The sequence below is a fragment of the Cricetulus griseus genome, chromosome 2 (assembly GCF_003668045.3).
Source record: "Cricetulus griseus strain 17A/GY chromosome 2, alternate assembly CriGri-PICRH-1.0, whole genome shotgun sequence".
Classification (NCBI taxonomy): domain Eukaryota; kingdom Metazoa; phylum Chordata; class Mammalia; order Rodentia; family Cricetidae; genus Cricetulus; species Cricetulus griseus.
Window position 1 is genome coordinate 50,983,991 of NC_048595.1, and position 12,134 is coordinate 50,996,124.

General features: G+C 40.5%; 1 protein-coding gene across 1 annotated transcript in view; it reads right to left on the reverse strand.

Moving 5' to 3' along the window:
- Patj (PATJ crumbs cell polarity complex component) overlaps positions 1-12,134 on the reverse strand; it is a 320,448-nt gene that overhangs the window by 194,834 nt on the left and 113,480 nt on the right. The window contains exon 23 of the mRNA XM_027400463.2: positions 5,540-5,714. Within this exon, the coding sequence (XP_027256264.1) occupies positions 5,540-5,714 (175 nt within the window). The remainder of the gene's footprint in view (positions 1-5,539; positions 5,715-12,134) is intronic.

Consider the following 12,134-nt stretch of genomic DNA (forward strand, 5'->3'; position numbering starts at 1 on the left):
TAGGAGTTACATCCCTCATCATGAACAAAAGCTATCTGGGGAGAAAGGGTGTTTTTTATTTTACAGCTTATACTCCCATCCTCTAGGAAAGCAAAGGCAGGAACTCAAGCAGAGACCACAGAAAGTGATGCTGAGTGGAGTGCTCCAGAGCTCAGGATCCACTACTTGTCTTAAAGAGCCAAAGCAACAGTGGGCTGAGCCCTTCTACAACAATTATTATCAATCAAGAAAATGCCCCACAGGAATGTCCACAGGCCAGTGTCATTCAACCGTGTTTCCTTCTTCTTTGATGACTCAAGTTGACATAAGGCTAACTATGTCACTACTAGTTCTTGCAAAATCACAGAGGGGAGGAGGCAAGACAGTGTCTAGCACATTAAAAAAAATGGTTTTCTCTGTAACACAGGGATTCTCCTATTGGAAGAGTCTCACTGCATTGTCACTGCCGATTATCCTTTTTTAAGGAGTTGGCATACATATACTATAATCAGATTATTTCACAGAAAACAAAGTCTGAAACTTGTGAAGGTTTCCATGCTAAATAGTAAGTTTCAGAATGTCAAAAGGGCTGCACAACTGAACAAATAAAGTAACTTTACCATGACTGTAAATACCATTCCATCTGAATTAGAGCCCAACAGAATAAGGCAAATACTTTTATTATATATACTGAGATATAAATTTGCACAAATATACTTAAAACACTGAGGAAATTTTAATTTTTTTTCTGATTGCTTTCATTAATATTTTCTAGTTACCATATACAGTAGTGGATTTCATAGTGACATTGTCACACATGTCAGTATGCTTTGCTCTTATTTACCTCCCTTCCACCCTCCCTAGCACCCTCTTAGTGGTCCTACACACATACGTGAACAGCTCCTCCAGCAGCTTTCACCCCTCTTATACTTTTATCCTGTTCTGGGTCCCTTCCCCTCACTTTGGATCTCTACCGCCCTTCACAGTCATCCTCCTAGTTTGGTGTGTGTGTGTGTGTGTGTGTGTGTGTGTGTGTGTGTGTGTGTGTGATGCACACAATGAAATGTAGACAAACACATCAATCTAAACCCAAGCTCCACGTGAGAGAGAAAACATGCAATACTCATCTTTTGAGTCTATTTCACTTTGCACAAAATCTCTAGTTCATCTATTTTCCTGCAAATGTCATGACTTTTTTTCTTTACAGCTGAACAAAATCCCTGTGTGTTTGTGTCACATTTCACTTACCAGTTCTGCTCTTGTTGGACCCTTAGGCTAGCTCTGTAAGTTAGCTGCCAGGAATAGTACCACAATGAACAAGGATGTGCAAACATCTCTGTGGTATGCTGACTCAGAACAGAAGACATACACACTAGCTGCGACATACTGTAGTTCTGATTTTGTTTTTTCTCTGGAACCTCCATACTGACTTCCACAGTTGCTGGACCAGATTAAATTCCCACCACAGAGTACAAGGGTTCCTCTTTTCCCACATCTTCACCAGAATTTTCATATTTTTCTTCATGATAGATGTGCTGACTGGATGAGACAGACTCTCAATGTTATTTTACTTTGAAATTTTCTCATGGTGAAGAATATTGAAGAACATATTTTCAAGTGCTTATTCAATAGCCTATCTCTTCCACTGAGAAATATATATTCCATCTATTCGAATTTTTGGAGTTCTTTATAGGTTCAAGATTCCTCTATGATAAAGAATTGGCAAAGCTATCCTTCCAACTGGTTGTTGCCTCTTCCCTCTGCTGAATGCTTCCTTTTCTGTACAGACTTTAAATTTCATGCAGTATTATTTGTGAATTCTTAGGGTTTCACCTTTACCATTGAAGCCCTTTTCATAAAGCCCTTGCCTATGCATACAGCTGGAAGAGTTCTGTGAATGTTTTCATTGGGCAGTTTTCATTTCTGGCTTTACATCACAGTTTTTGATACATTAATAGATTTATCTATTATCTATTTGGTGTGGGGTGAAATAGGGATTGCATTTCATTCTGTTACTTTTAGATACCTAGTTCCCTAGTACCATTTGTTGAAGAGGCTGTCGAGATGAATGCATGTGTGCCACAATGTGTGTATGAGGGTCAGGGGACAAGTTGTGGAAGTTGAGTCTCTACTTTCATCAGGTGTGTCATAGTATTGAATTCAAGTCCTTAGTTTGGCAGGTACCTTTCACCTGCGGGGCCAACTTGTCAGTGCATTTCCAATTTTAAAAAATTTCATTGCATATATTTGATATGCAAGGTATTATGCTATCTGCTGATATCTTCATACAAGTGTATATTATAAATTGAGCATATTTCCTTTATGCTTCCCTTCCCTATCTTACCCTTTCTTACCCAATATGGTTAGTTCCCCCTGTTTCACTACACAATTAGACTTCTACTTTCAAGTGATATATAGATATGTAATTTGATGTGTCAATATAAAATCCAGGAACCATATAAAAGAGAAAATATATATTAATTGATTCACTTAATAACTCTAGTTGCATCAAATTTCCTGCCAATGACATAACTTCACTATTCATTATGGCTGATAAGAATTCTGTTGTATGTATTCCCCACATTTTCCTCACCCACTTCTCTGCTGCTGGGTACCAAGGCTGACTCCATAACTTAGCTAGTAGGAGCAGTGCAGCAGTAGACATAGGTGTACAAGTGTCTCTGCAGTGTGCTGGCTTAGAATCCACTGTGCAAACACCCAAGACTGGTGTACTGGTAGAGATAACGCGGCAGATTTTTTTTTTTTTTTTTAAGAAGTTGCCAACCTGATCTCCACAGTGGCTGAACTACTCCTCCTTCCTGCCAGCAGTAAGTTTACCTTTCTTCAGATTATCATCAGGATTTGTCCATTTTCCTTTTAAATTCCAAATACAGGTCTTTCACCTCAAGTTAATCTTCAGGCTCTGAAACCTTGCTTAATTTACTATGATTTGATCCTACCATAATTTTAAAATAACAACAACAACAAAATGCTACAATCGAATATTTTATTAAAAATTCATAAAGACTCCTGAGGCCATGAATCAATCAATACATTGCCATTTCCATCACCGCCTCCTTTGAATTAAACATCACATGGACAAGGCACTGTACCAACTTGTTCTGTGTATTTTCTCCAGCTTTACTGACAGAGTTGATTATACAATACATCTTTACATACATTTTTATTCAACCTGTAGAACTACCTACTTTACAGTGAGGAAACACAGGCAGAAGGGAAACCCTCTCAGCCTCACATAACCATAAGCCAGAAAAGGAAGACATGAACAGTACCTATGGCAGTATGGACCCCTGTTAGTCTGACCATCTCTGCCATCCACACACTGTGGATACCTAAATGTATCCAGTAATGGTAGAAAGGCTAAAACCCGCTTAGTTCTGAAGATGGGCTCTCACGTGACCTTAGAAAATGGGAAGAATTAGGGTCAGTCTACCTGGGTTCCCTCTGCAGTCTCTGTGTCCCCAGGAATGTCCTGGCTTAAGACATCTCCACATTTGATATGCATACAACCTCTTGATAAGAGACCTACTCCTGAAGGTAAGAAGCTGCATTAATGTGAATGCAAAGTGTACAGAACATCACAGCTACTAGAGGCTTACCTTAGGCACATGTGAATACAGACAACCTCTGTAGAGTCAGACCCGAAATTAATAACAAGAAGAAACTCTAAAATGCCATTGAGTATCAAGACCATCTTTCTGAAGAACCTGTGCCTACTCAGGAAGGCTCCCCAGTGGAGTACATAGTTAACTGTGGGCCTCATGCCTGTCTTGCCGTTTGCGATTGGAAAAAAAGAGCAAACACAGTTCACAGGAACTCCTCTGAACTCTGCTGAAATGTAAACACTTTCTCAATCTCTGACAGAAAACCCAAAACCAGCATTGAAATACAAGTCTGATCTCCAGAGACAAAGGGTAGTTGGAGCTTAAAGGCCCATGCCTGCCTCTGCCTCCGCCTGCCTCAGTGCTCACTTGAAGAGGAAAAGCCATGATAGCAGAATGCATCTTCCCTGGGTGAGGCTGGGACAATTAAGCAATACACACCATGTTGACTCCTCTCTGTGTAAAAGAAATGGGCTTGACCTGTGTTTAGAACTCTTCCATTTCTTCAGTTAACAAGTTACAGTTTAGAGAAAACACTCCACATGTATCAGACTCAACTAGCTACACTAAGTACAAAACAAACTAAAACAACCAAGGGTGCTTCACTGACACATGATTAGACCACATAAAATATGTTCTCAACCCTTCCACTCTAAGGTATGTCTCTAGGAAAAGAAACTATTGCTGATTTATTCCTATGCTTCCCTCTACATGCTGCCCCGCACCTGCATTTATATATTTATATGTACATGATATTATCATATATAATATGTGTGAGGTGTGTGTGTGTGTGTGTGTGTGTGTGTGTGTGTGTGCACGTGCACCCTCTTTGCCTTGAACTATCTGCACAATATGCATTTATTAGTCTCTTTGCCTGGTCAAATGTCTCAACATTGCCCTGTTCCTGCCATGTTCAACTTCTGACCTTTATGTTCCATTCTCAGCTCACTGTTTAATTTGCACCCAACACCAAAACCCAGGCAAACAAAGCTGCTCTGTGCTTAAGGAGTCCCATGAAAATGTTTCTCTTGGCCTTGTCTTTGGCTTCTCTGTAGCTCCTGGTTTGCAATTCAGCAACTTCTTTACGTTTTCTCCCCTACCTCTACTTCCTCTCTCCAGCCAGGCCTAGAGCATCTTGTGGGGCTCACATACTTTTCACTGCCTGAGTTTCCCTGGATGGTCCTTCTGGGATCTTCATCTGTACTTGACCATGTTCTCAATCACACACGTCAGAATACACATTAATCCCAGATTGATAGATCCCATGGATTCCATTCACTTTGTGGATTTAGGGTTATTTCAGTCCTCGACATGTCCCCAAATAACCTGATAACTTTCCTGCTAAGCTGTGTGTAGGCCTTTATCTTGTCAAAGAATTAATGTCCTACTATCTAGCTTCCTATTCTAGAACCATGAGTCTTACAAACTGTCATTAGTCACTACTCCCTACAGATTCTCCAATGCTTAAGTCTACACATTCCTTTGTCCTCAAGCCCACTTGCTGGCCTGTTAACAGAAACTCTAGCATGTCATTCTCTAAGCAAATACTGTATGCAATCCATTTTGTGAATAAAAATATAAAATTCTATTTGTAGCCTAATTTAAAGAACTATGTGAACTTTTAATAGTAATTATCTAATACAGATTTAGCCATAATGTCCTGTATTTTCTAAATGTTACACTAAAATTTCAAATTTTTTTTAGAAACAGAAGCCAAACCAGGAACCAGCTATAGGGGACAGGGAATACAGGGGAGGGTCTGCAGGGTAGGAAATAAGAATAAAGGACAAAGTCCATTATGTAAGAAAATGACATAATGAAACATAATAATACTTTATGTGACATCTTAATGATAATAAATAGCAAATACACTACACTGTATAAAATAAGTTTTTTTAAAAGAATAAAAATGAACATGCAGAGGGAGGACACCATACCATGCAGCATTCGCGTATCTTGAAGACACCATTCCCATGTGTGATGAAGGCTTGGGGACAACCCGGGCGCTGGGGAGTCGGTACAAAGGCAAATCTTCTTGCTCTCTTCTTTGTGCAACAGCTGGAAGATCGACGAGCATGCCAGGACCTTGGGTATCACTGGGAATCATCATGCCTGTAGAATCCAGATGATAGGAAACCAACTCACAGTAATTCAACACATTGTTAAGGATGCCCACTATAGGTCTGACCCTTCCAGTTAGGAGATGGATGACATTAAAGTACACAAGTGAAAGTCTTAATGCCAGATGGTGGAAAGCACCACTGAAAAATGAAGCCAGGAAGGAGATGCGGCTGCCCAGAGGAAGGTACCTCTCCAGTGTGTCCTCACTTTATCAATACTATTACTCTATCAAAAGAACTCCCTTACATTTTCCAATCATACTGCAAAGTCTTCCTTTCTCACCCTAGGCCATTCCGGTCATGGGTATTCTGGTATTTATTCATTTAAACAAGATGACCCCATGACTTCATACTAAGTAAGAATTCTTACAATTGGAAAGGCTTAGTTTAGAAATTTCAGAATTCTTTTATATCTGCTGACTTGTTGTATTTTACAGATAACTGCAAGAAAGAAAAGGCATTATTAGAAAGGCAAACTGCAGGTAAGGAGCTGCTAATTGTCATTTTGTGCATATGTGTGCAAGGAGGGTGCACACATGGCATAGTGCATGTGTAGGTCAGAAGACAATCTTTAGGACTTGATTTTCTTAGGTCATCAGACTTCGAAGCAAGTGCCTTTACTGCCGAGCCATCCTGCTGGCCCAATTTTGTATATCTGGCCACTAAAGTATATACATTTCCATAATTTAAATGTTTATCTTTTTAAAGTCAAGTTCCTATTGTTATTTTAATTCACTTATGCATGTATGGGTAGATGTGGCAGTCAGAGGCCAACTTTCAGGAATGGGCTCTCTACTCCATCCTGTGGGAGGTCTTTATGTTCCTGTAGCTGCATGAGTTTCCAGGCAATTCTCCTCTCTCTGCCTCCCACCTCAGCATAGGAATACTGGGATTACAAAGGCATGCCAATGCATCTAGTGTTTTACTTGAGCTTTGACTTAAACTCAGGTTTTCAGGATTAAATGGCAAGTGCTTTCACCCAGTTAACCATCTTACTGCTATGTTTGTGTGCATGTGTCTGTCCCTCCTTTATTATCATCTATGTTGCTTACTTTGCATATGTATTTGTGTGTGTGCATGCATGTGTACATGTTCACGCTTGTGGATGCTCTGTATGTCCGAGTGTGGAGCCGTGAGGTTGATGCGGTGTTTTTCTTGATCACTCTCTACCTTCCTTACACAGGCTGGGTCTCTTTCTGAACCTAGTGCTCACTGCTACAGTTAGTCTGGCTGCACAGCTTCTGAGGCCTCACTGTCTCTGTTTCCTAAGCGCTGGAATCAAAGGTGCTGACACACCTACCTGGCTTTTGCTAGGTTCTGAGGATCAGAACCTTGATCTGCACACTAGCACAGCAAGCACTTTATCTGGGAACCATCTCCCCAGCCCCAGCCCAGCCTCTTATCCAGAAACTTGGGTTTCTATTTAGAAGGACCCATAACCTTGAGGCACATTAGTAAGAGGGAAGAGTAACAGCTTTGGACTCCAGCTGGAGGCAGACTTCTTATGGGGCTTGGGATGTAGCTCTGTTGGAAGAATGGCTGCCTGGCAAGCATGAAGCCCTGGCTTTGATCCCTAGCGCCACCAGCTGTGGGGTGCATACCAATAATCCCAGCACTCAGGAAGGGAGGCAGGGGAATCAGGAGGTCAAGGTAATTCTCAGCTCCATAGTTTGGGGCCACATGGGCTACTTTCCAGAAAGCAGAGTAATTACAGACTGAAAAGCAGCATGGTTGAAGAGCTGTCTATGAATCTTTCTGTGCAGAGTCAAGCAGGAGATGGGAAACCTAGGAAGGTCTAGCTGTGGGGAACTTTGCTATCCAGGGAAGAGCTTGATTTGCTGTACCAGGAGCTTTCCTTAAGACCAGTGGGACACACACACACACACACACACACACACACACACACACACACACAGTCTCATAGACCCAGGAAGTATAAATTGAAACAATCTCCCCATATGATACTCTTCTCTGAAATTTGTATTCTTAAGAAAACGTGAAATACTATAAATTATGAGGTATTAGGTGAAAGCTCACAAATATGTAAGGAGCTGGAATGCTACTTTATAGGGCTGCATAACAATAAATAATGCAGCATTTATTGAAGTGATATGAAACATGATACAGATTTTCATCAAGATTATTATTAGAGCCCATGGCTTAGTAGGACGTTGCTTGCCACCAAGTCTGGCAAGCTGAGTTCAATTCATGGAACCTGCATCTCATGACAGAAAGTACTGCCTCTGACTCCTGGTGAACAAGCATGAGTGAGCACACACACAAATAAATATGAAAAAGAATTTGTTAAAGTTATTTGTACACTTGTTTTCTCAAAGATTTCTTTCGGAAGTTAAGCAAGACAGTATATTTTTTAAAAAGACTTAATGTGTACAAAATGTGAGGAGGATTTATAAGTGGTTGAGACCTTACAGGCAGTTGTGGATTTCAAATATTCCCTCACACGTGGAGCATCCACTACTTGCCCGAAATGGAAGAGAATGAAGTACACAAAACCAACTAAGCTCTTGCTGCATGGAGCTAGCATTCTAGTGGTGAAGATGGAAAGAGCACCTGGACTAATGTGCAGAAGGCCTACCTTCTAGAAAAGAAAAGCAACCAATTCGTGGTACAGAAAGACATGGTGATTTCAGACATGTAGCCAGGAATCAGGAGAGTGGTAGGAACATTGTTCAAGGCTGCATCTGTGCAAGGCATAGGAGACAGCATGAGGAAGCAGCTTGATTTGAAAAGGATGGAAGTCAACGAGCATTTTGATTTGCCACCCAAACTAAAAGCACCACTACTCAGCAACATGTCATACAGAAAGATGGGAGCCAGAAGTAGGCGAGTTTTGAAACCAAAACACAACCTGCCTGGTCTGCCTGCCTAGCTCTGCCTTGTAGCCCCTACTATCCTCACTGTGCTGCAGAACTCTTAAAGAGACAACAGGAAGCCAATGTCAACCCTATCTCTCATCCTGAACTAGGCTGTTAGGGCTAGGGTCCAAATATTTTCCCATTTTTCTCCATGTCACACCCTAGTCTTCAGGCAGGCTATGCCAATGACTCCCTACTGTGCCTGTGCCTCAGCCTCCTGATATTCTCGTATTTAATGGAGACCTTTATTCCAGACTCAGGACTACTTTGCATGTCTGCTCTGGAATCCAACATAGGGACCTCCCCTTTGTTGGGGAATATTATTTTAATGTGTAGCTTAGTAGTTTAAAGTTTGCTCCTGTGGTCAGAAAAGGCGAAAAGATATGCAGTAAAAGAGATCCAGTCCGAAAATCCTCTAAACAGGTTCCAGTGTGTTTTACAATGTATTTAGGCTTAAAAAAGAAAAGGGGTATGGACAGTCATGGAAAGAAATAAAGAGTTTTAAAAAATAAAGTCTTTACACACTGGGGAGGGTCTAGGCCCTGCTCCAAATGATATGATAGACTTTTAAGATCCCCCATGGAACGCCTCACCCTCGATGGGGAGCTAAAAAGGGTTGGGATAGAGTGTCCCTGGGGTACAGGGAAGAAGGGGAGGGAGAGGGAACTGAGATTGACATGTAAAAGAAGCTTGTTTCTAATTTTTAAAAAAGAAGAAAAATAAAGTCTTTAAAGAAAGAGTAAAAGTAATAAAAAAGAATAAGCCATGTAGAGATAGGAAATACACAGGGTATCTGGATCCTGTATACTATTGTGTTGATTTTGAATTTTTTGATTGCTGAAAAGCAAAGGACAGCTGCTAAGTGACCTGGAATTGAAAGCAGGACAGTAGAAATAAACCAGCCTAAATATTTTAAGAATTCCTTAACGTAAAAAGTCAAAAAATTATTTGTCAAATGGGAATCAAAAATGCTTTGGAGAAGCTGTTTTGCTTTTGTTTCTACAGGAAACAAGAGTCTGTGGATTTATTCCAGGTTGATATGAATCTGGTTCTATTAAGGAAGACCTCCTGATTCTTCACAGGTGATATCTACCAACAAAGGTTATGACTGTGCTTCCTAGGACTTGGACATTATCTCAAATTTTTCTCGGGGACCCCTGGGGATGTCTTTGCCCACAGCCAACAGGGAGCAGTATGTAGAGGAGAGTGCCCACATTCCTGAGAGAAAAGGGGGTGTGGTTGGTCTCTGGTTATTTTGTGGGTCATTGATGGTTGTTATAATTTAGGGGAATATAGGATTAAAAAAAAACACTGTTAATCTGAGATATTTTGCACTAGCATGGATTTGGGAATCTGGATACAAATTCAAAGTCAATTTTGTTACACTATAGGTATATTTTTACTCTTATTTAAAGGACTTTTGTATACTGAGACACATTTAAGGTAATTTGTTTTGTTTTTTGAGACAGGGTTTGCCTGTGTAGCTTTGGAGGCTGTCCTGGAACTAGCTCTTGTAGTTCAGGCTGGTTTTGAACTCACAGAGATCCACCTGCCTCTGCCTCCCAAGTGCTGGGATTAAAGTCATGCACCACTACTACCTGACAATAATTTGTGTTACAACATATTATATATGTTTCTACTCATATTTAAAGGATTTTTGTATATTGATACCAATTTAAGGTTATTTTTGTTACAACATATGTTTCTGCTTTTGCTAAAGGTATTGTACCTAGGCAGTTCATTTAAAAATGTAAGGTAAAATTCTAGCTTTTGAAAGCTATTATTATGAACTATTAAGAATAATCAGGAAGCACAGGTCAGTAGTTAGAACAATCAAATTTGTAGATATATTAGGTATGTTTTCCAGATCCTATAGAAATATAGTTTAGATGGATAGTCCTCAAACCTTTCAAAGGCCTACAGAATATGGCATTTAAAAGGTTTTGTTAACCTAAGATTTTTCTTGACAATGAGACACATCTGCTCCTGGCAGCACCAAATTACTTCAAAGATGATGGGTGTCGAAGAAACTCCTTATGGAGTGTGCTTTCATTGTGACAGGGTTAGCCATTTGGGCAAGAAACTGCTTTTGCCTTGACTGCTTGACTATGTGCTGTATAAACTGGACATGCAGGACCCACAGGAAAGTGACTGCTGAATTTTGCCAAAACAAAGGTGGGATAATCCTTCAAAATTCCTGCTTCATAGAAGAAACTGCCAGACATTGTGCAGGACAGAGGAAAGTGACTGTCAAACTGCCAATATAGGTGGGACGGTCTTTCAAATTTCCTGCTTCATTGAAAAAGCTTCCTGATACCATGGGCCTGTAGGCTGAAGATAGATGCCCCAATGTTGCAGAGGAACTTCAGATGACTGTCCAGGTAGATGTTTGTATCATTTCTAGAGTTGTTGGAAGTTGTTTGCATTGAACTTTTTGTTTTGTTTTGTTTTTTGTTTTTAGAGACAGGGTTTCTCTGTGTACCTTTGGAGCCTATCTTGGCACTCGCTCTGGAGACCAGGCTGGCCTCGAACTCACAGAGATTGGCCTGCCTCTGCCTCCCGGGTGCTGGGATTAAAAGTGTGCGCCACCAACACCCGGCGCATTGCATTTTTTGTTTAGTTAAATAATATTATATCCTTCTGGTGCCTTTGATAGAGTTGAAGACTAGATAGATATAGTTTCAGTTGAATTTAGATATGATAGAAAGTTAGGTATAAAACTTTTGAATTCACTAATATAGGACAGATAATGTATTATTTTCCCTAAATATGCCAATTACAAATGGACAGAATATTGTAAATTAATTCTTACTTAATAACTGATTTTGTTGTATATAGTTTTATTATGCTAAAGTTAAAACATTTCTTTTTACTTAAACAAAAAGGGGTAAATGTTGTGGAATATTATTTTAAGGTGTGTGACTTTTGTTTATGCTGCATTTGTTTAACTCTGTGAAGCTAGGATTCTTTGCCCGTCTAAAACACCTGAAGGTCCTAATAAAGAGGGGAACGGCTAATAGCAAAAGGTGAGGCTGGCAGGCAGAATATAACTAACTAGAAGGAGGAAGGAAGAAGAGAGGAGCAAGAAAACAGAGAAGAGAATATCAGGGGCCAGCCACCCAGCCAGCCACCAGCCACCCAGCCACCCAGCCACCCAGCCACCCAGCCACCCAGCCACCCAGCCACCCAGCCACCTAGCCACCCAGCCACCCAGCCACCCAGCCACCCAGCACCCATGGACTAAGAAGGAAAGTAAGATACCAAAATAAGAAAAATAACAGATGAGAGGGGAAAGGTAGATGGACTAGCTTAAGTAAAACTGGCAAGAAACAAGCCAAGCTAAAGCTGGGCATTCATAACTGAGAATAACCATCCGTGAATTTATTTGGAAGCTGGGTGGTAGGCCCCTCAAAAAACAAAATAGTAAAAACATCCACAATTTTCCTAAAACATCCATCCATTTTCCTAAAGTGTGTAAGACAGTCCAGAATGCCATCTGCATTCTCTTTTTGTTTGCTCAATAAAAGAATAACAAG